The sequence below is a fragment of the Daphnia magna genome, linkage group LG7 (genome assembly GCF_020631705.1).
Source record: "Daphnia magna isolate NIES linkage group LG7, ASM2063170v1.1, whole genome shotgun sequence".
Taxonomy (NCBI): domain Eukaryota; kingdom Metazoa; phylum Arthropoda; class Branchiopoda; order Diplostraca; family Daphniidae; genus Daphnia; species Daphnia magna.
This window is the reverse complement of record NC_059188.1, coordinates 810,379-838,298: the sequence shown is the minus strand read 5'-3', so window position 1 is coordinate 838,298 and position 27,920 is coordinate 810,379. Positions and strand designations below refer to the sequence as shown.

The following is a 27,920-nucleotide window of genomic DNA, read 5'->3' as shown; positions in this document are numbered from 1 at the left end:
ATTTTTAGAGGGTGGGTCTTCAAATGCGTTCAAGGTTCTTTTTGTACAGAAAGTCTAAGGAAAGGAATGGTAACCTTTTTCGTAGAGTAATTGCCATTAAATTCAAAAGTCCCTAATTTTCTTCAGTAGGCCACGAGACGTTCAGTGCAACTAGTCATTCCGGAACGCATCGAACATCCAGCCCTGCAATTCAATCATCTTGAAAGTAATATCATTTTATTCGCCCTATTGTTTCTGAGTCTATCTCAAAACAATTTCGGTTTAAATCAATTTGTTATCGTGGCTCACGTTATGTTGGATCGCAGCATTTCGTATATCCGTTTAAATTCTGGTATTTCCGGTATTTAGCATCAATTGTGGAGGAACCTTTTTTGTTTCTGAAATTTTCAAAACGGAATTGAAGCTTGAAACAGCTGACGGACAAGTTTGCAAGACGCGGTTAGAATTAGTCTCGAAAAGGAACTCCTTTTATTGTAGAATAACTGGACAAAATCGTGAGAAAAGCGTGACCAAAAATGTGTTAATGTTTTACTGCTGAATAGTGTTATTATCGTCAGCAGTAAGTCTGTTTCATTAAAACAATCAATTTGCTGCTCTTCTTATCTTCGCCTTCTGTTGGGCCGGGTAAGTTACGATGAACGTATTTAGTATAGGTTTATACTTTCTACAATTCAAACTCGTGAAAGAAGAAAGAACTTGTCGGACATGATTTTTAGTTCGTTTACACGTTGAATTTTTTGTTTGTCTGTTCGTGAGTTGAACGTTTACAACTGCTCGTTTTCAGATGCAACAGCCTCCAGCTATGAATATTACGTATTGACGTATGCAAGACATTGGAAAGAATTTTCACTCGTCTGCATGCATAATTGGATCTATTTAGTATTTGTTTTGAACGATGCTGTGTGCGGCTTCTCGTGAATGGTTTTCTGTTTGTTTTTAGCACGCAACACTTTTATTATTTTCAATTCACTCGAGATGATTTTCTTTCGGCTTGCATTTTATGGATTTAAATGATCTTTTTTGAATATTAATTTCGGCTTACCAGGAAAACTGTAATTAACTTATCGATTCAAACCGGAGGCTATTCTTGTTATTACGAATTTTTCCATCACAAAAAAAAAAAAAAATGAATTTTAAAATAGGCGTTGAGGGGTGCGGTTCGCCCGCACATTACCTGGTCACGCTAATGAACGCTCTTTATCCGGTCTAACCAATGGCGGTCGGCCACAGTTAAACGTATTTTATTTAGTCTGCCGTCTTTATATGTTTGTTCTTGAATTATAGCTCGGCAATGCATCATCAAGTCCCTTATTCGCTTTGCATTTATGTTTTCCCGACATTCCTTGCTTTGAATTTATGCGGTTTCTGCTAGTAGACGACCTGTCGAGAAATTGAACATTTTCTTTTTTTCTTCGTGACAGCAAAGCTCTTAATCGGAGTCTGCGTCCTTTCGCAGCCCCGAATAAGATTGATTGCCTCATTTCGGGCGTTTAGATGATATACACACACGAGAATCCCCTCCCTACACTGACGACATTCCTCTTTTAACGAGCGTGATTGCCCATTACGTCGTGTCAGGTAGATTTTTTTTTTTTTTTCATGAAGAGTGTCTTCAAGCGTCGCAACTTGGACAAGTTTGCATTGAAAATTTCGAAGAAATGGGACATTTTTTTTGGGCCGTTGTAAAATGAATTGTTTTCTAAAAAAAAATGCAAATTTGTTTTTAAAAGATGTTGAGCGCCAGAAAATGACGTGCGTTTTATTACGTGAGGTAAAATTAATTGAAATAGAAAATAGAAACAATTTTTCATTAAGAAAAAGTTAAAACAATTTAAAATTCATTGTTTTAAATGAAGTCTAATGACACGGCACAGGTGCACCGCCGAAATCCAATTTGCTTTTGACAAAGGGATATTTCACTTGTGATGCGTCTCTCTTGTCCCGTTTGTCTCTTTCGGCTTTGCGTGCAACGGCCAACAGCAGCCGAGTTGACTAATCGATTCAAATCGTTCACGGGAGCGTGACCGAAACAGCACACAAACTTTCTTTCTATATTTCTGTTACACGAGTGATCATTGCCCCTTTACTACTGTTTGTCTTGTCCTTTTTTTTTTTCCCTCCCGTTTACTTTGGTGTCAGTTTAACCCACTTTCTTATATACCTGCGTTTCTTGTGAATCTTGCAACTCCCGTCTGATTATGCGCGTTAATGACCCGAGGCGTCCCTGCGTGAATGCGGCTCTCATGTTGTACGAATCCTTTTTTGTTTTTTTCGTTGAGGTTGTTGACAAGTCCAATACATCGCAGTGGGTACAGGAGACAAAAGGGGGGAATCTCTGCGGGAGGACATTTGCCCAATTGCGAACGTGAAAGAAACTCGGCGAAATTGTTTAATGGAATGGTGTCGTAGCGTTTTGTAATGAACGAATTGTCCCTTATCCACAGTCTGCGTTCGTTCGTCCGAGATGACGACCAGTTCTAATTTGCATGTTGTTGCACGTATTCCCTTTTACATAGGGTTGTTGGGTACAAACGAATTTTGTGGCACTTGTTTTTCTTTTCACGACTCTGGATAAGTCACGAAATTATAAAATTTCAAACTTCTTTGGCGTTTGCTTTTGCTCTTTTATTGGATTTAAACAAAAGTCCATTTTTGTTTTTTAAAGGAGCATGGAAGTCATTGGACATTTGTGTTACTGACATTGTTGCCATTTGCAATTGCCAAACGTTTTTCGTGTGTGATTTTAGTTTTTTTTCTCTCTGTAACAATTTTCCATAACGGAAAAGTCTAACGGTATAAAGAACGCACGTAAACTGCATTATTACCTGGTTAAGTAACATCACATGGAATCATTTGGAAATGTTGTTCATTAACGGAAACGTGTAAATGAATTTGGTATAACAAATGATGACGTTAATATTCACTTTTTAATGTTGTTGCAATTGCATAGCGCACCATGTAAGGGAGGGGGGTAGGTTGTGAAAGAATTTTATCGTCACTCCTTTGCCATTCTAATTAAAATACAATACATCAGGACGCTTCCGCAGTACGTCGTAAACATTTGCTTATAGCATCAGCAGGGTATAGTCGTTAATAAAGAAGATCCCTAGAAAACGATATAACAGGCCGCCACATGAGGAACGAAAAATTCAATTCTTTGTAACACAACGGTTTTGTCGTGCCGACCAAAATTATAAAGAAAAATTCGTATGATATCTCGAGTTACGATCCTCTTTGATGCATTATTATGTAAATCCCCCCGAAAAATGTACGTAAGGTGGAACGTGTACGCGCTAAAAATTCGCTTCTTTACTCGTCCGAATCTGAGAAACGGACGTTCAAATGTCCGTGTATAATTCGAGAACAAATTGCGTATACACATCAAGATTTTTTTATCCATAAAAAAAAATTTTGTTACGTACGTTGTAGGTATATAGTCTGACATGTGCGTAAGACGAATGATTCGCTCCACTAGAGCGAAACAGTCTCAATTTTTATTTTAACGAGATAAGGCACTTGAATGAACAAAAGAGATTGACGGTCATCATTTTTAAAATGATCTTTTCTTTGATACCGGTATATAACAATGTGTCAGCTGTTCCTCAGCAACTGTAGAAATCATTCCGAATCATGTCCCTACTATCTGCATAACGTAATAATAATGAGATAATCGTAGCGCATTATTTTCTTTTTAACTAGAGTACAATCAGTTAAAACATGCAATGGCAATTGTGTGTTAATGCTGTGCACACAAATTGAGGAGACTAACAAGAAGGTGGACTGATGTAATCTGTGGAATTCAAGGCCTGTTGATATGCTAACAAGCCTTTAATTATTCACATTGCAGCTGTGTATGGTACCGTATGATTATTCAATTCGCCCATGACTTAACGATTTTTTTTTGGTCAAATTTAATCAAGATGATCGTATAAAGGAATGGAATTTCCGTTGATTGGTGGCAAGATTGCTACGTAGCCTATATTAGTGGACATTTGTTATTCTCTAAGCAAAAACAAGAAAAAGAATTTTTGGATTTTTTTTAAACGCCAGATGTTTTTGCAAGAAATAGAAGAATACCAAAAGAGAATTGAACGTTTCCTCTTTTTTTTTTTTTGTTTGAGGTAAAAGAAGGCGACTGTCGAAAAATATTCCTGCTGTATGCGCCCGCCCATTTAATGAGCAACTTGAACTCACGTCGGAGGTGGTCCCGACACGGACTCCTCAAAAAGAAACAACAGATGGGTTATTCGTGCCCTTCATTCTCCCGCTTACCTAAATACAAAAGAAGTCTTAAATATTATTTTCAAAAGATTCTAGTTCAACTTTAAAATCGATTTTTTCGCTAGTTTGAATATAAGAATAGACTTTTGGACGTGAGTTAAGGATCTGTAGCACATCGGAAACGGTTCGCTATTTTGCAATTGCTAATAAATTCACTTGTTTTTCTGTTTCTCTTGTCCCCGTTATCTTGAGGGTTCGGAATTGCGGATTCGTTTCAGAGTTGGGTTGTCTTTAACAAGTTTATTGATGGATTCTGTCAAACGATATAAGATAGAAAAAAAAGAACTTTGAAATTTCTTTGGCGGTAAATTTGAAATTCGATGCGGATCGCGGACCGGAAAATTTTCTCCGATTATAAAACGATACGTTTTTTTTTTTTTGTTTCCGAATAAAAAAAAACCAGATTACAACATGTCGAATTTTTACACGACTAAAACCTGGAACATTTGCTAAACTAGTATATCACAACATCTGTAAGAAAAAGGAACGTTCCGACAAATGTGCGAGTGATTTTCAACAAGATTTACGTACATGCTGACTGCATACGTTTCTGTTGGTTAGGCTACCGTAATCAAATAATATCCGCACATTAGACGCCATTGATCCGCAGAACTTGCAGAAAAACCCCAAAAAATCTTTTTTTTTCCAGTTTGAAATGAAACATAAACAAACAAATGCGAAGGAAGTGGATGGAATTTATTTCCACGACAGGCCTAGAGATTATTAGGCTAGATTATAGAGTTCTTCTACAAACGCACGTTTGCTTCTACTAATAAAAACATAAGTTTGCGGTCAACTTGTTTAAAAACACACGAGATTGTTTCGTTTGCTCCGCGCTGAAAAAAAATCACACGGTTTCTACGTTCCAACAGAAGGTTCGAACAGAAAACAAAAAAGATATGCATATACCCGCAACAAGAAACATATGGATGACGGTTTAGCTGTAGAACTCTGACATATTTGTTTTTATCGTTATTCACGTATGCTCCCTATTTCTGCCTTTCTTTCGGATTATTCAGCTGTGCGTTTGGTTGCATCGTCAGTATATCCAACAGCTGCTGGCCCCCTTTATTTTTTAAAATTTTTGTTGAGGCCGGCCTTAGAAAAAATACGTCCAGCAATGTATATCATCACATTTTCGAAAAGCAGCTCAACTTCTTTCGGACATTGCGTGTAAACATATTTATCGATCATGTCGTGATTGATAACAGAAAACGATTATGTCGCAATCATTTATTATCTCGACGGTTACACGCTTCAGCAAGTCCGAGATAATCAAAGAAGAGGAACCTGTTTGTTGTTGTTATGCATTGACGTAAAATGTTCCATCATGTCTCGTTTGTCTTCATATGTATTTGGAACTTTTCATTTGCATACTTCAAAATTGTTTAATCAATGACCAATGTTACTCAACGTGTCAATTTCAGTTTACATTTGGTCTGAAAATGTCAGATGTTTCAAACGGCGCAGGTTGGCAGATTTTGCAGACAACGGGGAACGCACGTCCCACCCAAGAACTGGACGGCGGTTGTGCCGGTGATGGCGATCTCAGTCACGACCGTTAGACCCGTCACGGTCACGGTGGTGGTCGGTCTTCCTGTCGTGACTACATTAAGGAAACGACCTTCCACCTTGTTCTCACCTCCATTTGATCGTGCGTTGTCCGCTATGGAAGGTACCACCATGGAACTAGCAAGCGGAATAGTAGCCTCTTTATTGCAATCCGACAATGATGGCATAACTGTCATCAAGATCCTAAATTATTCACCAAATCAATTGAGAATCCTTTGAATAATTGATTATCTTTAAATTTTTTTGTTTCTTATTATTTTTACTTTTGAACCTGTGATGGTTTAATAGTTTCACCGTCCACTGATAAAATGGCTGACTGTTCCTCTTCTTCAATGGCGGATCGCTTCCTGCGGAAGGAGCACCAAGGTGCTGGAGGTACGAGAATGTCAACGACGGATGAGAAACAATAGGCGTTGACGATGGTCGTCGTGGCGGTGAACACGGTCGACGTGTAAACGGTGGACGTTCCAGTTTGCAGCAAATTCTGTTTCGTGTAGACTAGCGTGTTGTTACCGACGATGTGCGTCTTTCCCGGGGTACCGTTCGCCCAGTTGGCCAGGAACGGGACGCGAGCTTCTGCTTGTCCAGTACCTGCAATCTGCAAAAAACAGTGGCCCATTGTTGAACAAAGTCTCTTTACTTTGTTTTGTTCAACTAACCGAGGACTGAATGCTAGGCACTGCTGATGTCCACGGTCTTTGTTGTTTGATTGGCCGACGGTAGTGTACCTCTTCGGGGAGACCAATCAGCGGCTTAATGAGCTGGTAACGAGTTGGTACATTCTCAGACTGTCGCAGTACAATAAATTAGCAGAAAATAATGGTATGATAATAATAATAATAATTTGCCCATTTTCATTACTGTTATGCGAATGGACTCAATTACAGACTGTTGGCTGACTACTGGAACAAACCACGGTTTCGTTTGTCTGACGGGCTGCTCTTCATTCCGTGTTGTCTGTTAAATGAAAGAAACAAGGTAATCTCGGCTGGCTCGCAATTTATGTATTACTCGTCTGGGGATAATCCACACACAGTTTGATATCATATAGTTAAAATGTGTTCAACCTGTGGCTGATTGTAGTAGCTCTCAACTATCCACGGTCTCGATTGCTTCATTGGCTTTAACGGTCGCTGAAAATCAGCCGGTAAAATCGTGGCAATTAGCGGCCCAGACGGCCACACGCCAGACGGTTGTTGCTGGACGTCATCATAGTAGCCATTTTTTACCTGTACAATAGACTTGTATCAGTGAGCCGCAAATGAGACAACAAGGCCTTGATTCTTAAACGAGACGCGACGTGATCCGTTATTCAAACGCCCATTTTCTAATTTTTCGTTTAGACTTACAAAAACAGGTCGATCGGCGTACATTAAAGGGCGAACTGCTTGATAGTTGGGTCTCATCACGACGGGTGTTCCACGATAAACGGCCCATGGCACAACAGGACGGCCAGACTCCAACTGCTGGACAGAATCATCTTGTTGCACTGCCTTTGATTGTCGTAAAACTCTAATTATTTTTACTCTTATCATTTAAGGAGAAAAGTTTAGACATTACCATCGATGGCTTTGTTCCATGAACGGGCGAATCGTCTACGAGCCAAGGTCTGAAGATAACTGGTAGGTTTGCTAACTTTTAGCGGTTGTTCCACGAACGGTACGGTCATTGCGTTCTTTTACATTGTGAAACGACACGAGTTTTGTTTTAGACAAAAAATGTAAATCTCTTTTGACGTGTAACGCAACATGTACCGGTGCTCTAATTGGAGACGTTAAATCTTCTTCGGCTGGTGCTTGTTGGTCTAAACTATCCGCATAGTCTGCTTCCGGTGTCTGATGTTGTGGCTTAGCAGCATCTGTTACAACTGGGCGGGGGTAAGACAATGGCTTGCTGGGATTCTTAGTTTCTTGACGTAAATCGAAAGGTAAAGTGACGGCAACGTTGCCCGTCTTTAAATTTCGAAAAAAATGAAATTAATATTTTTGAATTGAAGATTTGAATCAACAATAATTTTATACCGGGAAATAGTAGAAGGGTTTGGTTGAGCGGATTGGTTGTTCATCTTCCAGCAATTTAGAGTCGTTTATTTCCTCATCCGCCAATATGGCCGGTCTCAGGTAAGATGTTGGTTTGCTCCGGAACGGAAGAGTAACAGCCACGCCCTTTTTTTTGTTTCATAACCAAAATATTTAACTGAAGTTCGTTTTGAATTTCTCATTTTAGTTTACTGGAGAAGGTGCCGATGACAAATCTTCTTCTGCCGGAAGGAACCAGGGCTTCGTCTGCCGGATTGGCGGTTGAGAATCGTCTTGCATAATCGGGTCGATCATTATGATGGGTCTCAGGTAAGACGGAGGTCTTTTAGCTGCTGCTGGTCTCATCTGCGGACGTTGCATAACGAAAGGCAAAGTAACCGGTACTTGAAACTGCGGTGGCGATGCTTGCTAAAGAATGTTGTGTTCGGTCACGTGACATCATCACGCACAAAAAAAGAAACGGGCCATCTTATTAGCCGATCATAAATTATCAACAACAAAAAGTGCCTCTTTTTTTATATGGGAACGTTTCTTCTTCTTCTGCTGCTGCTGCATACCTGTAAAACGACGACAGGTTCAGATGTTGGAGATGTCAGATCTTCTTCCGCTGGCTGCTGTTGGCCCGTCCCAGCAGCAGACGGATGTTTCTCCGGCGGGAAAGTCTCCGTAGCCATCGGGTGAACGAACCCAACGTTATGCTGGCCCACAGTGAGGACTGGACCCTGGATCATCAACGAGAGTGAGACGAACAAGAAGCGACTAGCGAACAGCAGCGGCCACATCCTGCGATTGGAACGAAGAGTTACGCAAAGAAAAAGTGTGAATTAACAATTGATTAGAAAATACTTTAGTTGATTGATGTATCCACAAACGAAAATGTCTTTTTTTTTTCGAAATTTGTAGTAACGAGCTGCTTCGATGCTGTGCTGGGGTATCACTGTCTGGATGAGTTAAGAGTTCCAGGATGATTTATATAGCCAGGCCCTTCACTTTTCAAGGTTGGAACATAATCAAAATTGAAAACTTTCTCACTTGTTTGATGTACAAAGACGACTGTTCAAATATTGATCTCGATGAACCGACGATATTTTCGTTGGAATTATCCATCTCGCAATATGGAAAATGGTTGAAACGAACAAACATAGCATCGTGCCTCTATTTGAACGAGAGCGGAATTGTGTGGTGAAAAAGACCTTGGTTTATAGGTAAATAAATTATTTTGCTTCAGGCTATCAATATTTATTTAACTAAGATACCATAACAGGTCAAAGAAATTTCAGTTTAGACTAATTTCAAAAGCAAACATTGACAAGACTTGAATCGTGAACGAACCGCCAACTGTTTCTCTCATATTTCTCGCGTTAATATTCACGTAGACGTTTTAATAAATGATAATTTCGGTTCAGATTTTTTTCGTATTTCAAGTAACCTGCTTTTTAAAATGCATTATACTTCTTTAATAGCTTCTATTGTCTTGTGCTTCTCTCTCTCAGTAAGGTTAACAATGACTTGGTTATTTGCATATGTTCAGCTCGGTCATTGCAACAGCAGCGTCACCGTGGGATTTACCCTTTGCATAAGTAGGCGGCCTTCCTCGGACATCCGGCCACCCCTCCCCCGTCCTTCAAATGAGAACGGGGTTTATGTTCAACGTCCCAGAAAAATGACTATTATTCATTCCATTAGTTAATTCTTGTGTATTGTAATAATTTATTAGTTTTCATCATAACATGTACGTAATGTTGAAACAAACCATCATTTTAACATAACGCTAACGTGGATAAACAAGCCGGAATGCATCCAGCGATTGAAATCGAAATGAATTCTGCGTTAGTTGAATTGACGACAGTGACAGCTGTCATTGTAACAGTGGTCGTCGTGGCAAAATACCACTGACCGTGTCTTGCACGACCTTCACGTGTAACTGACTCTTCTGGTGATGTCATCGAAGCATCCAATAAAGCAGTCACTGCTGTTCCAGTTGACTCCATCGGCATTTCCGTTGTTAACATCCTGCGTAACAGTTTAGTTGCTTGTTCGGCCATTGATCTAGCTCAACTTAGTTCTGTATTCGTACCTGGAAACCTCTGATGGCTGGAACGGCTGGCCGTCGATGTAGACCAGCTGGTCTTCTTCCAGGATAGCTCTCTTCCGACGAGCAGTGCAGACAGAACTCGCTCCGTTGATGCAATACGCATCGATTGTCCTGGTGAAAGTTGTCGGCACGATTTGAGTCGCCGTGATGGTGGACGTTGGAATCAATTCCGGTAGGTAAAACGGCCCAAAGGGCAAGGTGTAGGGTTTGAACGAAAACAGAAACCTCCCCAAAGCTGGTGATGGTTTACCTGTCTTAAATTTTCCCTGTTTATTGAAAGAAAATAATCAAAAGAGCAAGAAACAAAAAAACTAGGTACTTGAAATTGATTGAAGTAGCTGTAACGTGCAGCTGTAAGCTGTCCTGCACAAAGCGAGATACATGCCAAGAGGAAGACAATCGATCGAATCATTTTTTTTTAAGTTTGGAGGAACGAGTTCCACTCGATCGGGCAGTCCAATCTTCAATGAGACAGTTCCAATGCGTGAACTCTGACTTTTGAAGGAAATCCAGCCGTTGGTCGATGCTCTGCAATATTGAAATGCCATTAGTGGTTTGTTGGCAGAGTCCATATTTGATTAGCAGCGTAACCCAATATTGAACCAGCTCGATGAATTACGTTAAAAATTTAGTTATTGAAGGATGGAATGCTTCCGCCCTAATACAGAGCCGACAGCTGATGGGCATAATGTCATGGGATTTTTCATTGTTCTTTATGTTTACTTCCTTTTCTTTGCCATTGGCTTGCACCAGTGGAAGAAAACGAGACAAAGTTGATGATTCAATTAACCTCGTTGAACAACAATAATAACAACAAACAAGAAACCATGCTAATTTCCATTGTCACCGTTGTTACGGCTTCCAGTTTGGCCGTCTTTTTTTCTTCCCAGTTGGGCATAGGTGTAATTACAGTGCACCGTTTCCCAGACAATGGTCTGTTGACTAAGCATTGTAAAAATAATTCATTTCCACGTATTCTGCTTTCCATCGGTCTCCACTTAGCCACAGAAGTATGGGACGTCTAAATACATGTATTAACGTAGATATACAGTAAGGTAGGTGTATTATTTTGACGCATTTCGTGTTGACCTGACCAGATAAGGTGTAGCCAACACCTGGCAATCACATATCGAGTGAGAAAAAAAAAGGAATAATGCGAACCGTCAGATGCTAATCTTTTTTGCATTCATCTATTTAACTATTACCTTCTTCGGTATTATTAGTACTCCACCCTATGTTGCTGGTACCAAGAGAGACTGCTGGTCATTGCTGACATTAGGTTTTTTTAAACGCAATGAATTTTATGAACAGGCCTTACTCAGCGATAAAATTCTGTATTCAGTATTCACCCGGAAATACAAAATATAGGAAACAAGTAAATAATGTGTCTCTCTTTCTTCATCTCCATAAAAGAGTTCGGTTTTTTTAAAATAATTTTAGGTGTAGTACTAATGCGATCTTTAATTACTTTCAAACTAAAATCGTGTTGATTTTTTAGAATTAATTTACTAAGATTGTGTGTTAACTCTGATAGCCAGATGGCTCTTGAGTCATTGTGCGCCAATAAAATTGTCACAACAGTCAGGTTCCTGCCATGTATTAGACCCCGTTTTGGCTACCACTCACGTGTGTAGAGAAAAATATTTTGAACTGATTTACCGTTGGAAAGGAAAACCTGACTTTAGTAGTAAACATTTTCCATATCTTCGTCGGCCTTTTGAAAATATTTAGGTCGTTAAAAGACGGGAAATTACAAGGCTTATTTTTAGTACATACAGGTATTTGAAAATCCTGTGCTTTCTTTTTTGAATGTTACGATCATGTTTTGTTGCCGTGTCGCTCTGAAAGTTTTACGACCGTGTGTTGATTTGTTTCCAGGGATTTGCTATGGCGGGAGACCCAGTGGCAGAAAAAGCAGCTGCATCTGTCCTGAAACGGGCTGTGGAGTTGGACACAGCGAGAAGATTTACTGAATCTCTGGTGTGCTATCAGGAAGGCCTGCAACTGCTGATGGAAGCCCTTAAAGCTAATGGTATAAATCCAACAAGTTCATAAAATTTTTTCCATGCTGTACCCTGTTTATGTACTCTATCACAGGGACAAGATGAAAATAGGAGGGTTGAACTAAGAAAAAGAGCCGAAAGTTATATGAGCAGAGTATTCAAGTTCTCATACAGTTATTTGATATCATGTGGGCTAAGGGTTTTTTTTTTTCTAGGCAGAGTTTTTGAAGAAGCACATTGAAAATGAGAAAGAATCGGGCAAGTACCATGAGAAGATTGAAATCGGCGCCAATTCAATAGGACATAGCTATCAAAAAGTCCTAGGAAGGTTCCTTGATGAATATGTCACGAAAGTGGAGATTGAAGATCCTTACGTTCGTAGCACTCACCAGGTTGGTTTCCTAAATGTCATCGTTGTTTTTGCATCTCATTTTTCATGGTTTCTTTTCAATTGGATTATGTTATAGGTATACAACCTGTTAAGACTCAGTGAACTTTTAGTTGGCAGCTGCCCCAACCTAAAAAGTATATTTTTACTGACGGGAAGAGAATCCGGCAATCAACAAGACATGCTAGATGAACTGAAGCAAAGTTTAGCTAAACACAAAGTTGTGCTCAATGTTGAATATTCGAACACCCTCCATGATCGAGAAATCAGGTTTGGCCTCTTGTTCTTGAATTGTATGATTGCACATCTAAAAGAATCAAAAACAAATTTATCTCGCCCACAGGTTAGACAATGGTTGGATTATCAAGATCGGTCGCGGACTGGACTATTTCCGTCCACCTGAAGGTAAATTCTCCCTTGGCTACTGTGATTACGACTTGAGGCCGTGCCATGCTACAACAGTTGACATTTTCCACAGCAGCAAAGTTCGATCGGTTTCCAACAAGTGATAAACTCTTAAGTGCCCTATTCATAGCCAATACTAACGATTTGTTAGAGGCTCACCTTAACGTGACTTTAGTGATGAAAGTGATATCTTTAAGGTTGAAAGCGTGGGTCTTTGACCTTTCTTTTTTAGAATATCTGTTGCGCCAGCAATCTTCTTTTAACCAAAAAAGTACAATGACTCGTCGGTCGCTCTTCCTGTATACAGGGAAAACGAATCGGCTTTTTAGGCACGCATGTACCGCCAGGACAAACTTCCGGGGTTTCTTAATATCAAGTCAATTTTCTTTTGTATGTTTAAAATTGCATATTTGCAGGCCAAACAAAGATGGTTTACCTCGCTAGACCACACTCAGTGCTTATTTTTCCCCACGAGCTTTCTCAATATGGCAATCAATTCAAAATTTTGTTTTGATTTTTTAATAAAGTGTATTTTTTTTTTAACAACCCCCCATCAAATAGCCAACAATGCCCGATTGACCGTAAGTAACCACTTTAATTTCAAATGAATTATTATTCTTAAACTATCTTTTCCTGTAATCAGTTTTACTATTCAACGTCTTTGCTCGGAGAGATGGCGGGCGAATCATCTTGGCATTCACCATCGTCTTCGGTAGCAACAATAGACGGACGTGTCTGCGGACCTACAGTTAATGGTAAAGCCATTGGTTGGAAGAGCTTATGCGCCGCGTTGATGGGGAAATCATGTCGGCTGCGAACTGCATTAGCTGGTAGAAGATAATAGGCACCTGCCGGAAGCCGGAATTGACGTCTGTTGGGCAATGAAGGCAACCGAACGAAAGTCGGGTAGGAAAGATTGGGAACTGTATTGGCCGTCATCGTAGGGAACCCGTTGGCTGGACGAAGGAGAACACGAACGTAGTACGGCCTTACTTCTTCATTTTGGCTGTATTCCGCTGGAATGTAGAAACCTGGACGTTGGGGCTTGGCGTAAGCGAGTACAACGCAAACGACTAAAATGGTCAGTTTGATCATTTTTCTAGAAATAGAACAAGAAAATTGTTAAGATTGGCACAAAAATTGCTAAGAAGGAAGAAAGATTCAACTTACTTCAACGAGGTTTTCGAGTGCCGACCAAGAAACGGTCTGACGATTCCAGACAGAATCAAATCTCTTTTATATTGGTTTGAATGTGACTGTCAACGTTTACAACATGAAGATGTTTTAGTGAAGAAATCTGTCTATGACCAGCAGGCAAAAAGGTAAGAATGCTATTCTTACCTATTCCTCTTCTGCTATAGCATCATTTATGACAGCTCTAACATGCCAATAAAACGATTCGAATTTCAGGGTCAAAATCCGCTCTGGTCGAATTAACTTTAAAAAGAAACGATCAAATCTGAACAAAGAAATTTGTATTGGTCGTAACGATACGATCTAGTAATAAAGAAGTCCAATTCAACAAAAAGAGTGGGGGGGTTTATATTATAATTGAAAGAACTGAAGCCTTTATTTTATTATTTGGTCTTTGCCTGGATTCTTTTTTTCTTTCTTCTAGAGTCGTTGATCTCTAGGAAAGGTGGTTGTGACGAGAGGAGCTGAGAGGTAAGCTCACGTCATCTTTATGATCGCCATTGGGTATGACATTGTTGGTCTGTTTGACAGTAGACGCTCCACCGATAGCTGCGATGAGATTGTGCATGACTTCCATTCTTTCTTGATGATGTTGATTGAGCAAGTGGATCAAATCGCGGTGAAAATCGAAAATATCCCGCTGCATTTTCAGCCGTTCACGTCGGTCTTCGCGGAAGTGTGCTCGTTCTTGAGCCCTCATTTCCAGTAAAAGGCGAAGGACGGGATCTTTAACTCCGGCAGTGTGAGGATCACGGGATATACTGATTTCCTGATCTGAGGAGGAGAAGACTAGATCTTTGTTGTCGGAGAAAGTGGGCGATGGCGGTAATTCATCTTCGACGTAAGTATCACACAATTCTGCATCCATATGAGGCGGTCCTGCTTCAGATGTCACATTTGAATCTTCTCGCTGTAGCTGCTCCTCGTAGTAATATTCAAGAAGTTCTTCGTTCGTCATCTCTGCAGAATGTTGGGTATCGTCACCATCGTTCTGATTCGGGTAGCTGGTATCGAAACCTGACGAACTATCCGATATCAGCATCGACTCTGTGTTGTACTTTCCAGCAAGGAGTTCGTGTAGATCATCAAAGAACTCCATGGTTGCCGCGCCTGGAGCCAACCCTTTGTTACGAATGTTTTGTACGTGCATACGGTAAGTTGCGCTCCATGTTTCGCCATTTTTGACTGACTTTTTCCCAGGCGCTCTCTTTGTTACGGAAATGGAAACCTTCAGCCATGAGTTGTGAAGCTATTTCAACCCATACTTCTTTTTTCCTCATCTTTTTGTTAGTGAATAGCTCACCATTATCTTGATAGTTTTTTAGGATATCTATCAGTTTGGCAGTGGCTAATTTGTCTTGAGTCTTGTCTGAAGATCGGTGTCCACTCCAAACATCTGCAGCAAAAAAGATAATGTAAATAATGTAATTAACTTTGAAAGCATTTGATTGCATGATGATCATCTGAGATGATAAGGCTTTTATTAAAAGCTTTAATCTGCAAAAACGTCACAAATGACCATGTAGGTTCCTATGTTCTGTTTAACTCTACCATAATGTCGATATCATGATCAGATGCAATTCTCACACTCAACACTAACCTTCTTCTGAATTCCGAGCTGGATTACTTCTTTTCCTTGGTCGACTGGGTGTTCCCAACCGGTTTACTGTTTGAACATCCAGCATTATTACTTTCTGATCTTAAAGATTAAAAAGAAATCTATTAAAACTCAAATAAAACTTTAGATAAGCAAAGAATTTAACAGTACCAAATTGACTTACTAGGCCCGTGATAGACAAGTTGATCACCCTGACGACCAACAAATTCGAGTTTCTGGAACCCTTCTCGACTTAAATTGGGTTGATTCGCCATCACTTTAGGTATGAATAAATGTATAATACTAGTTGCAAAATGACTCGAGTTTTCGATGGCGGCGCCAGGAGTGGACCAACACTTGTTAAACCAGATTTCGACGTTAAACCGAATTTGACTTTTGGTTCTATCGTTACGTGTCTGGTCGCCAATGTTCTGTCTGCTAGACCAGACCCAACTACACAGCAGCGCCAGCCATCTGGTAGGGATCGATCAATAAATGAACAAAACAAGAATTTGGGTAAGAAATTTCTGTTATTTACGAAGTGTGATCACAGTGTCAAAAAGCATACACGGAATTTAGCGCACAAACAAGGCTGTTTTTTAAGGAATGGGTATCATTTTTTAGTAGGTGAAGAGCCACCCCTCATTGCCGCCGCCTTTTGCTGCTCTAGTAGTCGTTCAAGGGGTGAAGGACCAGGACCACTCCACAAAGAAGCAGGACCTAACTGATGCTGCATTGTCCGCTGTTGCTGCTCGTTTGGGTTTATTAAGTTATTGATTGGGAAACTGGGTAACTGAACGGGATGCCACGGCGCTGTCGAATTAAACAAACTATAAGGAGGTACAATAGAAGACGGTGGCGGAGGGAGGTTGCCAGCCATTGCCCAGGCTGCAGGCGGTGGAGGAAAACCTAAACCGGGCGGTGGGACTGTCGGAGGAGGAATAGACAAATCTGGTAAGTCAGTTGTAGCGCCAAAACTTGAGTACATTCCCCCAAAATTATTATTCAATTGTTCTCGTTCTTTTTGCTCGGCCTTAAGACGTTCCAAACGAGGAGGTAAAGATGGTCTCGGGTAACTGATGCTGCTGCTAGATTGCTTAACGGGAGGAAGAGGAGGAGCCAGTGTATGTTGAAATGTTACCTGCTTATTACTGGAATCTTCCTGCGTAGGGGACGGAATTGAATCATCCTCGACTTTTTGCCTGAGAATAGCTGTAAGCGCCACGTTTCGCTGAGGAGGTCGGGCCAGGATTTTGATTTCCTTTACCGGTTCGATTGACAAGTTCTCAATCATTTTATCAACAGGCGACTCATCCGTTCTCAGACTTGTGAACAGCCATTCGGGAGATCCATCATTTTGTTGTGTCGACGCCAAACAGCCAGGTTGTTGTTCGGTTAACCACTTTCCTCGCTGAATGATTCTTGCGGCACGGACTCGATTCTCATCTCCTTGCGTCAATTGCGTTGAAGGCCATTTGGAAATGCGGCGAAGTGGGGCAAATTCCAGTAAGTCTAAATCTTCCGGAAGAGGCTTTCCGTCATCTTCTACACTGAACGAACCGTTTGAAGCAAAGCATATTTGGAGCTGATTAAGTAATTTGGCTGTCGATGACCAGATATGACCGCGCTTAATTTTGGTGAGTAATTCCGGCTGGGCAAAGAACCAATCGAGAACAAGTTTGATAACGCACAAGTATCTGGAGTTGGGTAGTTGTTCATCAGGCAGGGAACAGCACGCTGTGAGGCAGGCATTGAAAACGGACGAAGCAACATCGATAGCCAACTGAAGTGACCTCTTTTGCGCGTCGGTGGCTGAGGCACCAGTGCACCGACCAACGGAATAGATGGTGATGGTCAACATGCGGATCAATTGCGTTGGAGTTAGAGCTTCCGTTGCCACAAGCGATGGCCAAGTCAGCGTGAGAAGATTTACCGTTTGTTCAGCTTGATCGAGGTCGCAACATAGTCCGATTTGTCCTTGTAGCTTGAGGAAAGCTACGAGAAACTCTTCTGCGCTCAAACGACCTCCACGTGTCTTCTGGTATGTTGACATTTGAAGCGACAGCTTCTTTAGGAGCTTATCAAGATTGATCCTGGCTGGTGGAAATGGATGCTTGAGAGCTAGGCTTCGGACGTAATAGAAAAGAGTGGACAACATGTCTCCGCGAGCCGATACAAGAAGCGCAAGTTGGTTGTACGGATGGCCACTGGAGGGTTCGACATTGATGGCCTGTTTGTAGTAACCTTCAGCTTCACCTAATAGATTTCTGTAGCGAGCCAAATCACCCAAATGGATCAGGCAATGCTGACAGATGTAAAGAATCGATTCATTCTTAGGCTGGAGGGTGTACGATGGACCATGGAAGATGCCTAGCTGAGCATTTCTCTTACATAGGGATGAGTTTGTGTCACATTGGGCACATATTTCTTGAAGGAGTAATATGTAAAACCCAGCAGCTCCTTCCAAGAACAACTTCAGGATTGGATTGCCAATTTTCTTTCCTTGTTTTGGCTGCAGTTCAGAGATGGGAACTTTGAAACACACATTCCACAAATCTTGTTCAACTTTTTTGTCAAGCGCATAGTCCAGGTTTGTCAAAATAATATCTTTGTACAAATTGCGCAAAATATAGAGAAAGCTAGAATGAGAATCATTTGTCACATCAAGGATATCTGGCATAGTTGATCTGATGTCCCCTGCCTCTCTGCAAGAACAAAGGGAAACATGCGTGAGTATAATAATGTCCCTACTATTAGAAAATTATGAAAATGACTGAATTTCGCTTACAAAACATTATTTTATAAATCATATTTTAAACGCAACAGCTTCTTAGGAGAAAAAGAGACCTGCTGTTTCCAGTAACCAAATTGAAGCGTTATAGTTTCACTAGGTAAATAATCTCTTACCTCCATAGCTCCTCAACTGTTTTCATTCCTAAGACGTTTTGTATAAATACTGTGCAATACCCGAAATTACAGTCGGGAGTAGTTCTTTTCCTCACTTGCACATTCACTAAAAGTTCTCGGTTCTTCCTGCTCCGAGACACATTCGTCTGCTTTGTATTAGCCATCTAGCAATAACAGATGGAACCTTTAACTTTTAAAAGAACACCTTTGAACAACATGATTGTTCGAGAACATATTTCTAAAAGATGCCCATGATCATGAGAAATTTTTTTTTTTTAAGTGTGGTTAGATATTTTATCAGTTATTTCCGTGTGGATACTAGTCCTGCTACGGTCTACGGTCGAATAAAAATAACCACCCTTCGGCATAGGCAGCACTTGATTCAGTTTAAAACTCAGGCACTTGCAGTGAAGCAGAAGACGAATTAGCAAAAGTTACCATCTCGCCTGGTTTTGCATTGCATATTTTCTCCAACAGTCTTACGTTGATTTTCACCAAGTACAGTTGCATTATGCCTAGGACAATTGATGAGGTATTCTTGGTTATTCTTCATTTTGTTAACTTAAACATTATTTTCCGTTATCAATATTCTTTATGGATGGCATGTACGCTAAACGGTTGTTGAAACTTTGTAGTTGCGTGCAGATGTAGATGAGCTGAAGAAATTGACAGATTTGGCCACGCGCCAGTCAGTAAAAGATGTTTTGGGTCTCGAAACACGCCGTCTGGAGACTGAAATCAGTCTTCAACTCAAAGACAATATGTTTAATCTTGAGACAAAACCAGTTGCCCAAGCTGCTAGCGCTGTGAGATGCTATGAAGTCAAGCTTACGAACTATGGTAACATTTGGATTTGTTTGTAGTTTTGGAACACTAAGTAAATGTTCTAATCATGTTCCATTTTTTATATTTCTAGCTTGGGATCAATCAGACAAATTCTTCAAGCTATTTGTTACCCTCCCAGATGTTCAAACTTTACCAGCTGAGAACGTAGCCTGCACCTTTGGCAACAGGTAAAAATCTAAAGCCTTATCAGGAGAAATTGTATTAACATTGATCTTATGCAGGTCTCTTGATCTTTTAGTAAAGGAGCTTAATGGTAAAAATTATTCTCTGGTTATTAAAAATCTTGCTGAGGTGATTGATGCATCAAAAAGCCATTGGAAAGTCAAATCAGGTAAGAAAACATTTAGTCACCTTAGGGATGGGGTAAACTGATAATTTTTCTTTGTAGATTCTGTGGTGGTGTTTCTGGCAAAACTTAAACCAATCACTTGGCAAGCCGTTACTATGGAAGAAAAAAAATCAAAGAGTCAAAAGCACCGAAATTTGATGCATCATCAGCTGATGATCCACAGGCTAGCATGATGAATATGATGAAACAGCTCTATCAGGAAGGTGATGACGATATGAAACGGCAAATAGCTAAGTCATTTGCGGAAGGCAGAGGAGGGAAAACACCCGACTTAGGCCTTTAAATACCTCTTTTATACGTATTCCTACTTTCTTTAACGAAAAATATAAAGAAAAATAACGTTTCCGAAACTATGTAAACTTCTTTGTATTGCATGAAAAAAACTGCAAGTTTTCAGGTCCAGGAATACGACCCACGGCATCAATGTAGGAAGCAAAACAAATTAACTGTTCCGCACTCAGATTTTCATTTCCGAATTTACAAGTCGATATAATTAATAATTAACAGTTTAACAAAAATGCAATGCAAGGCTTCCAAAATTTCAATAACTTCATGGAACAATCTTAATGCAGTCGTGGAGCGGAATCAAAGTATCGAGCTGACTTTCTGCGACGTCCGACTGTAGAACGTGTTCAGGTTTCACGAGATTCCATTTGTAACTGGTCGAGGTTGCAATGGCTTCAATGTCTTTGCGTGGTTTCGTGATCAATTCAAACAAGAATCCAATCGTTTTCTGGCTGACTTCTCGCATCCGCTCTTTCGATGGAGCGGCATGGTGAAGACTGTAGGAAGCTGCACCCATGACCGAATTCAACCAAAATCGAATCTTGTTGATAAGGAGCACATCCTGCATGTGAATACGCGAATCAAGAAGACATGAAATTGTTATGCGGTAAGTTTGTTTTAAGATAACAAAAAACTCACGGATAGAGATATTTCAGTATCAAAAGCGACTTCCATGTCGTGTTCTGGATAGAAGGACTGCTTCCGCTCTCGATCGTAACCCAGCCCACAAATAGCACCAGTAAGACTAGTTCTATTAGTATCGGCTCGGAATTCAGCTCTCGGGGCAAAAAGGAGTGTCAAAATAGCAGGCAATCCTGGAATGTTTGGAAGCAATGTGGTACTGCGCGCGATGACGCGATTAGTGGTCAATTGAGACCCGATCTAAAGAGAAAATTTTTGTTTAACTTTTTTTGTTCGACTTCTATTTAGATGTCTCAAAACTACGTACATGCGCAGCCACGAGTACGCGTTCGTGACTATCGCCAGGCTGATCGTCCAACATGACCGAATTGACGGAATCATCCTCAATCTTGAGAATGCTACCTAAAAGAGCATGCACTTTGCCGTACATTCTCATTTCCAACGGACTGAAAGGGCCCTGAAGTTTTTTCAACGTGGTATTGTAATGCTTTGGCTCATTCACTTCGTGTTCCATTGCTAAAAACTCGGCAGCTACGGATCTCTGTTCCTCCAATCTAATTCAAGAAAAAGTGTTACCGTTGAGCTTGAAGAACAGACATGAATCAGTGCCTTACTCTCGTTGTTTGTAGCGAGCCATGTGTGAATTGGGTTTGACTTCTTGTGCGGATTGGCGCTGTTCATTGTCCTGTTTGTTCATGAAAGATTCCTCCACTCTGACAGCATAGTTGAGTGCCAACATTTGGGAAGAGATCGGATTATCCCAATTACCACGTTCTCCGATCAGATCCATCGTGGTGATTCCATTGACGACCGAGAACACCTTTTGAAAAACGGAAAAGTCAATGAATTGTCTTGTGAAACCCAAGGATAGGTTTTCTATTTAGTCACCTTGGCTGTGAGTTGTTGGTCTACTGTGAGAGCTTCAAACCATTCTTTAGCTGACTTTGTCCACTTTCCTTTCGGATCTTTAATCAACGAGGGACCCACACCAGTCAAATAGCATTCGATAGCCAACGGCGGGAACTTCAGCAAGGCTTCAGGAACTACCCGCAAGTCCTTGATGCAGGCTTCGCCGGCATTACCGAAATCAATAAAGTAGAGACGGACGAGGCGGTCTGGAATCGACCCGTGCTGCTGAGCGCTCAGCACCTTGGCTCGATAATATTCTACCAAATCACTGTTAACACTGTATGGACCCATCACCAATTTGCCCTTGTGGACGGGCATGGAAAGATCCCACTTCTCCAGATAGCGGCCCTGTGGACCGATCGACTTGTTGATGTGAGTGTAATCTTGTTTGGAGCGCTCCTCTAAGCGATGACACCAGAAGTGATTGGGCTCCTCAACGTGACAAACGCTCACGGCTATCTCCTTTTCATGTAATTCGGGCAGCCGTGGCGCTGGAATCTGCAGGACATAAGGCACTTCACTTCGACTGCTCACACTGGACACCACCGATTCAACGTCGCTCACGTTTAACAGCCGTTTAGCCGATTCTTCCACCTTTAAGGACAATTGTTTTTAAAAATGTCAGCTAACTTGTTGTAAGAAGAATCAACATACCTGAGAAGTGTACTTTTCGGCAACCCTTCTGTCAAGCAACTGAAGTAAATAGTTCGACCCGAGTTGCTTTTGTTTTACAGCCAGATAAACGGGCAAACAAATCCTTCCGGGAACTCGCTTGTGTTGGAACGGATTGCCTTCTTGGTGGAATTGGAGGAAGACCCGCTGCGAATCGAATGTTATCTTGGCATTCCACGTATCCTCCTTCAGCATATCTTTTATAGACACAAACCAAATTAACAACAGTAAAAAACGACGTTTCCTATTCAAAACTCACTGAAGATTTCGGACATGTTGTTCTTAATTTGACGGACATAAGCTTTGGGAGGTTGGTCAACAGGAAATCCTTGAAGGCGAACCGTGCGAAAGGGATCCAATCCGCAGAGACTCTTGACAGCTTCGCGTTCATCTATCTGGCCACTGACGGCGTCACGCGTGAAGTAATTGGGATAGAAAGCTCCATAGAGGACGACACGAAGCAACAGCGCCTTTTGACTTTCTGTTAACGGTCTGATATTGGGCCCAATCGCCTCCTCAATACCAATGGAACTCAGTCGTTGTTTGATTTCCTTCACCAGGAGATCCATGTCCTACCAAGAAGACAGATACGCCAATCATTTTCCCGCATGTTCTGATAACGAAAATTTTCTTCCTTAAACAAACACAAAAATTAAATATTACCTTGAGTGCTTTGAGCTGGATAAAATGGTCGTCAGCCCAGCGCTGTTCTCTCATTCTTTCCGACTCCCCACTCCTTTTAAAATGCTCTTTGTACTCATAGTTTTTATAGACTTGATATGCGTTTAGAATGGTGATGGGATCGCTGAACGAGCCTTCGGCCCACGCCATTTTGACTTGATAGGCCAGCAACTTTTTTTGATAAGGAGAAGTGAAGATGTTCTTTGAACTGAGCCCGGCTGCCATAATGATGCACTCTTCCAGGATGTTGAACACGTAACCTATTAAAATGGAACCCGCGCATCAAGTAAGCGTCCCCAATAGACTTTGACTTAAACATGAAATTGATAAAAATTAAGATCCATACCTAGCATTACGAGCTTGCCCAAGTGAACGTCTATTGGGAGACGTGAGACAACACGGCCAAGGTAACTCAAGTCACCATCCAATGCGGAGACAACGCCGTTCGCTGTAGCGAAAAGGGCTCCCATTTCTTTCAACGTCAGAATAGTTCGGGCAATGTTATCTAGCCTCGGAGGGTCGATGACGAGTGCCAGCAGAGACACCGGTGATCCCAAATCCAACAATTTGGTACGCAGAACGGCTTGCTCCAGAGGACAGCGGAGGATCTCGGGAGTAACGTCATCCGGCAGGACACTTTTAGGCGAAAAACAAATAAAAGGGTAATTTAATTAGTAAAGCGCACTGAGTCAATGAGATAATTTGATTGTTTTTACTTGTAGTAAAAAGATTCTGATATCATTCGATAAACGACGCCCTCGTTAACACGTCCGACACGGCCTCTCCGCTGGACGCAGCTGCTCTTAGGAGCCCATTCAACCTAATGGGAATAAATGATCCATTTTTAGATGTAGGACGTCGGAAGAAATCTAATTAAACATTGTTCTACCTTGAGCGAACAAAAATTGGTCTCTGGGTCCGTGACGAGCTGCTTCATGAGACAGAAATCAACTATGTAGGTAATGTCTGGCACCGTGAGCGAACTTTCGGCGATATTCGTGGACAGAATGATTTTCCGGAAGTGTCTTAAATTTGGAGTTAGACTCGACATGGGCTGGAAGACGCGACTTTGCTCTTCACTGGTGATCCGAGAATGCAGTGGTAGGATGTACCAATAGTTCTTGTGATCCGCAGTGCTGTCATAGTCGAGCAAAGCCTTGTGCATGCTCTCAATTTCACCGACGCCGGGCAGGAATATAAGAAAGGCGCTGCGGACGCTAGAAATGTTTTCATATTCTGGATGGCGACCGTAGCGCTGTATCTCACGTTTGCCATCGATAGCCGAAATCAACTTAGCGACCGCGTCGTATTTGAGCTTATGGATTGTCGGTTCACCATCATCGGGATAGTGCATACTCGTCGCGAGAAACTGATAACGAAAACAGTATTATGATATTATATTTTTTGTTCTTTTTAAAAATTGCTTTTTTATACTGACCTCTAGTTCTTGAAGCTGTTCCTTATAGTAAACGCGGATGGCGTGAGGTTCCCCGGGATCCACTTCAATTATGGGAGCGTTGCGAAAGGGTCTTTCGGCCGCGATCGGAAAGTCTCCCGTGACGGGGCTATTGAAATATTGCGCAAATTTGCCGGCATCAGCAGTGGCTGACATCAGAATGACTTTAGTTGTCGTCTTCGTATGACGGAGGAACTTGCGGACGACCAAGAGAAGGAAGTCAGTATCTTCATCCCTCTCGTGTACTTCGTCAATAATGACTGGAAAAGAAACAGACATTAGCATAACAAAATTTAGCTAACGGTCAGGAACTTACTGTGGGTATAGCCTTCAAGGGATTTTTTTGCTACTAATGCTTCAAGAAGGCATCCTGTGGTCAGATAGGTGAGCAAAGTTGAGTCACTTACTTGACGTTCCATGCCAACCTAGTAAACACATAGCTTTTGATAGTAAAAGTGATAAAAGTGTTCCAAAATATTAAAAGTTACTCTGTATCCAACAACGGTTCCTAATGTCCAATTTCTTTCATAGCAGACCCTTTTGGCTATGCTAATGGCTGCAATGCGCCTTGGTTGAGTCACAACAATGTTGCAAGGAGTTTTAGTTCTGTAGCATTCATCTAAAACAAATTGGGGAACTTGAGTGGTTTTACCACAACCGGTAAAGCCCTTAATGATGATGACATTTTCAGTTTTGAGAAGATCAAGAATGGCTGTTCTTTGATTGTCTATTGCCAATGGACTTCGGTTAGGTGCCTCAAAATTGTAATCATTGAAAGCAGCTGCCTTTGCTTGGAGACCACTAATATCCAAAGCATTAAGCATGTCTCCACAGATGGTGGATTCATCTTCGAGCATGCTCATGCCAGCACCTTTCATTCTGCATTCTACGAAGCTCTGTGTTAGAGTAGCAGCCTGAAAAAGACACACTATGTTTGAAACAATGGAAACCAAATATGTGCAAGATACCAGAGACTTACTTCCAAGGTTTTTTGCCTTTCTTCTTTTCGATATTCCTCAACATATTCTGTATTGGTTTGAGTAATATACGGCTTGCGTTCAGCTTCTGGAGAACTGCATGTAAAAAAAAGATGGTTGAAATGTTAAACTGACTCCAAGCCAACTTATACTTACGATCTCCTTCTTCTTCTGGAAGAGGTGCCCAGTGCAAATTCGCCCATTTGGGCAACTGTCTTCCCGTAAATCAGGGTATCAAACATATCCAACGTTGGATCATAATCTCCCATTTTTAAGGATTATGTTTTGTTAAGTTTTCCTTTAAAAATAGACTGTTAAAGATTACTTCAAGTTTTAAGCAACCCATAGGTGGCAATGATTCAGCTACAAATGGCCAACAACGTGGTTTTCTCCCTCATGCAGGGCTGCCGTCTTGTTCATAACAAAGAAAAAAAAAAAGTTTTTGTTATTAATTTATTATTTACAAAAAAATTTAAAGAAAAGAAAACTTTTTATATTTTATATAGCTTAATTTTAATTCTCATTAAAATACATAGAAATGCTAAAGGGGAAACAAAGCATCTTTTGCAACTCCGTTGGCCGATTTGGTGATGTGTATGATGCTGAAATGGAAATGGGCGCCCACACCATTTCGTCCTGAATATATGTCACATTGTGTTATCGATTCACATCTATACTCGAGCCTCTTCCAGATCATTGATGCTTAGTATATTTTACTGTTTGTATGGTCTTTCATTGTAAGTATGTGTTGGAACGATAGAGAAAGCACGTTCATCAGGTTTATAGCCAAACTCGTAATACTAAACGAATTCCCTCCCACTTTGTCTATTTTATTTCGTATCATAACTTTTGTAGACAACAAATCTTTCAGCCGGTATCACGATACTATTCCATCCATCGTTGTTCGGTAGCTGTAGAGGAAGATAGACAAGAGGCGAAGAAATAACTGGATTCCTTTCATTCTTCCTTCGACGTTGTCCAGACGCACGCGAGTTATAAATAACGTAACCAACTTGATTAATGAAAACGTAGAGCGAGAAGGCTCATCGTCCCTGTGTGCGCAGGATATGGAAGCTTCGTCTCCCGAAACTAATCAATCCGCAACAAACTTGGTTGGCATTCCTCCTTCTTGCCTTCAGAGTGGGTATTTCCTTTCCTTCCTCAACCAAGAATAATAATTCACGCTAACGTCACCTAATCCCGCTATTCTTTTATACGCAATTACGTTGATACTAGACTCATATTCATTGTCATAAATAATGGCTACATTTTTTGTCTCTATTCAAGTGTTCTGTCGCCGTGCCTTTATCCGCTTTTGAATAATCGACTTTCTCTCAAAAGCCTCGAGAGTAACTTCCACCGCAGTGCACTAACCAGAGTTATCTACGAGGCCTTTTTCTCCAAGCCAAGAGATTTTGCTGCCTTTTATTTAGAGAGAAAAGTCGTTGGATAAAGAGACATGTACGTAGACGGAGCTGGCATGTATTTGTTTTCTATTCAACAAAAAACAATCCTCATTTGATTTATCGATTCATATAGAGAGATAAAACTATATATATATATATAGCTCTATTGTGTATGGATTGGTTGTATGGATGCAGCAGTTCCGATCTACAGTAGCTTGTGACGTAGTTCCAAATGGAAATCAGTTAAAAGCTTAGAGATAAAGAGACTGGATATATGTTGTCGCAAGACATGTCGGATAACATCAAGAAGCACTCTAGACGTCTTCTTCTCTGTAATTCTATTGCTGGCCAACAACGTCGAGCTCACCATCTATGTTTTGTTGTCCGAAACAGAGCAGCAGAAATTCGATTTTCTCCATCTAAAAAAAGAAAAGAAGCTTTAAAACTTGTTCATCAACAAGTCAACACTTGGGGTAATACTCGTTGTGGTTGTCCGTGGCTCCGATCGATATCTAATCCCAACTCGAACAAGGCAAAGGACGACAGCTTGAGTTTGACCGAGGCCAGCTGCTGGGCAAATGTCCAGCACTTTACAGGTGCCCAACTTCTCATAACTCTTTGATATTTACGAACATTGGTGTCACGTTTTTACTTTGTTTGTCCAAGGTTGGAAAACTGAAAGAAAACAAAGGGTGATAGATGGCTGCACGAAATCGCATGAAAAGCATTTCCGAAACTAAAAAAAAAAAAAAGTATCAAGGATATAACTATAACGTGTGTTTTTTGGCGTGCAGTGCTTTTTACGGCCTTCCGGCTCCCTTTGACATTTCATTCCACTGATGTATCAAGCAGGCGATGGCGTGTATACTACTATATATACGTACCACCCTTGCACTCATGGCTCGATTATTATTCCACGCCATGCACGACAAGTTTGTCTCGCCATCTCAACCCAATGTCGAAGTAACACAGCAAAAATAAGAAATAGCAGTGCACACGATGTTGAGACTTCATGTTTGGCCAACATTTTGCAACATTGATGATTGTTTTCATCTAAATTTCACGATAGAATGTCGTCACATTCAGATATAATATGCCATATGTAAATAAATCGTAAAAATCGAAGATCGATATGTGCACGTAACGTTGAAACTACGTAGTTCAGACGTGCAAATAAAGAAATTATCATTCTGCGTGCCGATTGTCACGTTGATAA

General features: G+C 40.9%; 5 protein-coding genes, 5 long non-coding RNA genes and 1 other non-coding gene across 16 annotated transcripts; 4 read left to right on the top strand and 7 right to left on the bottom strand.

Moving 5' to 3' along the window:
- Positions 1–5,614: 5,614 nt before the first annotated feature.
- On the bottom strand, positions 5,615–8,857 carry LOC116927055. 2 transcript variants are annotated; one of them, XM_032934019.2, is made up of 8 exons: positions 7,608–7,637; positions 7,414–7,528; positions 7,203–7,346; positions 6,921–7,082; positions 6,715–6,810; positions 6,513–6,641; positions 6,117–6,451; positions 5,615–6,036 (listed from the first exon to the last, which is right to left on the bottom strand). In XM_032934019.2, the coding sequence occupies exons 2-8, from the start codon at positions 7,414–7,416 to the stop codon at positions 5,739–5,741; spliced, it is 1,167 nt and encodes a 388-aa protein (XP_032789910.2). In that variant the 5' UTR covers positions 7,417–7,528; positions 7,608–7,637; the 3' UTR covers positions 5,615–5,738. The 2 variants fall into 2 exon arrangements, with proteins under 2 accessions (XP_032789910.2, XP_045033137.1); XM_045177202.1 differs by lacking the exons at positions 5,615–6,036; positions 6,117–6,451; positions 6,513–6,641; positions 6,715–6,810; positions 6,921–7,082 and adding exons at positions 7,875–8,018; positions 8,085–8,300; positions 8,450–8,675; positions 8,739–8,857 and having other exon boundaries at positions 7,199–7,346; positions 7,608–7,805.
- Positions 8,568–9,860, top strand: LOC116927287. Of its 2 annotated transcripts, none has more exons than XR_004396581.2 (3): positions 8,568–8,709; positions 8,796–9,097; positions 9,424–9,860. It is a non-coding gene; the product is annotated as an uncharacterized LOC116927287 (long non-coding RNA). The 2 variants fall into 2 exon arrangements; XR_006649669.1 differs by lacking the exon at positions 9,424–9,860 and adding an exon at positions 9,157–9,402.
- A 238-nt stretch (positions 9,861–10,098) lies between these two features.
- LOC116927263 lies at positions 10,099–11,098 on the bottom strand. The gene is made up of 2 exons (XR_004396544.2): positions 10,307–11,098; positions 10,099–10,241 (listed from the first exon to the last, which is right to left on the bottom strand). It is a non-coding gene; the product is annotated as an uncharacterized LOC116927263 (long non-coding RNA).
- A 447-nt stretch (positions 11,099–11,545) lies between these two features.
- On the top strand, positions 11,546–13,228 carry LOC116927181 (MIT domain-containing protein 1). 2 transcript variants are annotated; one of them, XM_045177203.1, is made up of 6 exons: positions 11,546–11,765; positions 11,866–12,019; positions 12,086–12,144; positions 12,206–12,382; positions 12,458–12,648; positions 12,722–13,228. In XM_045177203.1, the coding sequence occupies exons 2-6, from the start codon at positions 11,875–11,877 to the stop codon at positions 12,885–12,887; spliced, it is 738 nt and encodes a 245-aa protein (XP_045033138.1). In that variant the 5' UTR covers positions 11,546–11,765; positions 11,866–11,874; the 3' UTR covers positions 12,888–13,228. The 2 variants fall into 2 exon arrangements, with proteins under 2 accessions (XP_045033138.1, XP_032790085.2); XM_032934194.2 differs by lacking the exon at positions 11,546–11,765 and having other exon boundaries at positions 11,878–12,019; positions 12,085–12,144.
- Positions 13,229–13,291: 63 nt separating this feature from the next.
- Positions 13,292–14,125, bottom strand: LOC116927249. Its single transcript, XR_004396492.2, has 2 exons — positions 13,954–14,125; positions 13,292–13,882 (listed from the first exon to the last, which is right to left on the bottom strand). It is a non-coding gene; the product is annotated as an uncharacterized LOC116927249 (long non-coding RNA).
- Positions 14,126–14,241: 116 nt separating this feature from the next.
- LOC116927107 lies at positions 14,242–16,001 on the bottom strand. Its single transcript, XR_006649668.1, has 3 exons — positions 15,759–16,001; positions 15,578–15,676; positions 14,242–15,373 (listed from the first exon to the last, which is right to left on the bottom strand). It is a non-coding gene; the product is annotated as an uncharacterized LOC116927107 (transcript).
- Positions 16,002–16,085: 84 nt separating this feature from the next.
- Positions 16,086–18,781, bottom strand: LOC116927047 (protein SMG7). Of its 2 annotated transcripts, XM_045177201.1 has the most exons (3): positions 18,482–18,766; positions 18,363–18,424; positions 16,086–18,279 (listed from the first exon to the last, which is right to left on the bottom strand). In XM_045177201.1, the coding sequence occupies exon 3, from the start codon at positions 18,252–18,254 to the stop codon at positions 16,188–16,190; it is 2,067 nt and encodes a 688-aa protein (XP_045033136.1). In that variant the 5' UTR covers positions 18,255–18,279; positions 18,363–18,424; positions 18,482–18,766; the 3' UTR covers positions 16,086–16,187. The 2 variants fall into 2 exon arrangements, with proteins under 2 accessions (XP_045033136.1, XP_032789891.1); XM_032934000.2 differs by lacking the exon at positions 18,363–18,424 and having other exon boundaries at positions 18,482–18,781.
- A 66-nt stretch (positions 18,782–18,847) lies between these two features.
- Positions 18,848–20,026, top strand: LOC116927192 (calcyclin-binding protein). The gene is given in 6 exon segments (XM_032934210.2): positions 18,848–19,013; positions 19,117–19,321; positions 19,398–19,494; positions 19,549–19,658; positions 19,716–19,778; positions 19,781–20,026. Coding segments are annotated over 6 exon segments (675 nt in total). The 5' UTR covers positions 18,848–18,992; the 3' UTR covers positions 19,960–20,026.
- Position 20,027: 1 nt separating this feature from the next.
- Positions 20,028–25,681, bottom strand: LOC116927030 (probable ATP-dependent RNA helicase spindle-E). Its single transcript, XM_032933960.2, has 16 exons — positions 25,455–25,681; positions 25,301–25,394; positions 24,810–25,235; positions 24,638–24,746; positions 24,304–24,581; positions 23,755–24,234; positions 23,582–23,685; positions 23,212–23,501; positions 22,848–23,125; positions 22,444–22,756; positions 22,167–22,381; positions 21,492–22,106; positions 21,218–21,423; positions 20,911–21,157; positions 20,601–20,843; positions 20,028–20,523 (listed from the first exon to the last, which is right to left on the bottom strand). Exons 1-16 carry the CDS (start codon positions 25,565–25,567, stop codon positions 20,227–20,229), a joined length of 4,308 nt encoding a protein of 1,435 aa, XP_032789851.2. The 5' UTR covers positions 25,568–25,681; the 3' UTR covers positions 20,028–20,226.
- A 204-nt stretch (positions 25,682–25,885) lies between these two features.
- Positions 25,886–27,829, top strand: LOC116927272. 2 transcript variants are annotated; one of them, XR_004396560.2, is made up of 6 exons: positions 25,886–26,035; positions 26,154–26,438; positions 26,586–26,759; positions 26,838–27,036; positions 27,098–27,300; positions 27,371–27,829. It is a non-coding gene; the product is annotated as an uncharacterized LOC116927272 (long non-coding RNA). The 2 variants fall into 2 exon arrangements; XR_004396559.2 differs by having other exon boundaries at positions 26,838–27,300.
- LOC116927285 lies at positions 26,765–27,726 on the bottom strand. Its single transcript, XR_004396579.2, has 3 exons — positions 27,589–27,726; positions 27,185–27,379; positions 26,765–27,123 (listed from the first exon to the last, which is right to left on the bottom strand). It is a non-coding gene; the product is annotated as an uncharacterized LOC116927285 (long non-coding RNA).
- Positions 27,830–27,920: the final 91 nt, after the last annotated feature.

Bases quoted from the DNA above. Each gene is read 5' to 3' on its own strand.
- LOC116927181 (XM_045177203.1), top strand. From the start codon at position 11,875: ATGGCGGGAGACCCAGTGGCAGAAAAAGCAGCTGCATCTGTCCTGAAA. The intron at 12,020-12,085 runs GTATAAATCCAA...CTCTATCACAGG, and splicing joins GGAAGCCCTTAAAGCTAATG to GACAAGATGAAAATAGGAGG. The intron at 12,145-12,205 runs GTATTCAAGTTC...TTTTTTTTCTAG, and splicing joins CCGAAAGTTATATGAGCAGA to GCAGAGTTTTTGAAGAAGCA.
- LOC116927055 (XM_032934019.2), bottom strand. The intron at 6,811-6,920 runs GTTGAACACATT...TTCATTTAACAG, and splicing joins GCTACTACAATCAGCCACAG to ACAACACGGAATGAAGAGCA. The intron at 6,642-6,714 runs GTAATGAAAATG...GTACTGCGACAG, and splicing joins TTGAGTCCATTCGCATAACA to TCTGAGAATGTACCAACTCG.
- LOC116927030 (XM_032933960.2), bottom strand. From the start codon at position 25,567: ATGGGAGATTATGATCCAACGTTGGATATGTTTGATACCCTGATTTAC. The intron at 24,747-24,809 runs GTAACTTTTAAT...TGTGTTTACTAG, and splicing joins GAACCGTTGTTGGATACAGA to GTTGGCATGGAACGTCAAGT. The intron at 24,235-24,303 runs GTCAGTATAAAA...TTTCGTTATCAG, and splicing joins AACAGCTTCAAGAACTAGAG to TTTCTCGCGACGAGTATGCA.
- LOC116927047 (XM_032934000.2), bottom strand. From the start codon at position 18,645: ATGGCTAATACAAAGCAGACGAATGTGTCTCGGAGCAGGAAGAACCGA. The intron at 18,280-18,481 runs GTAAGAGATTAT...TTGTTCTTGCAG, and splicing joins ACAGTTGAGGAGCTATGGAG to AGAGGCAGGGGACATCAGAT.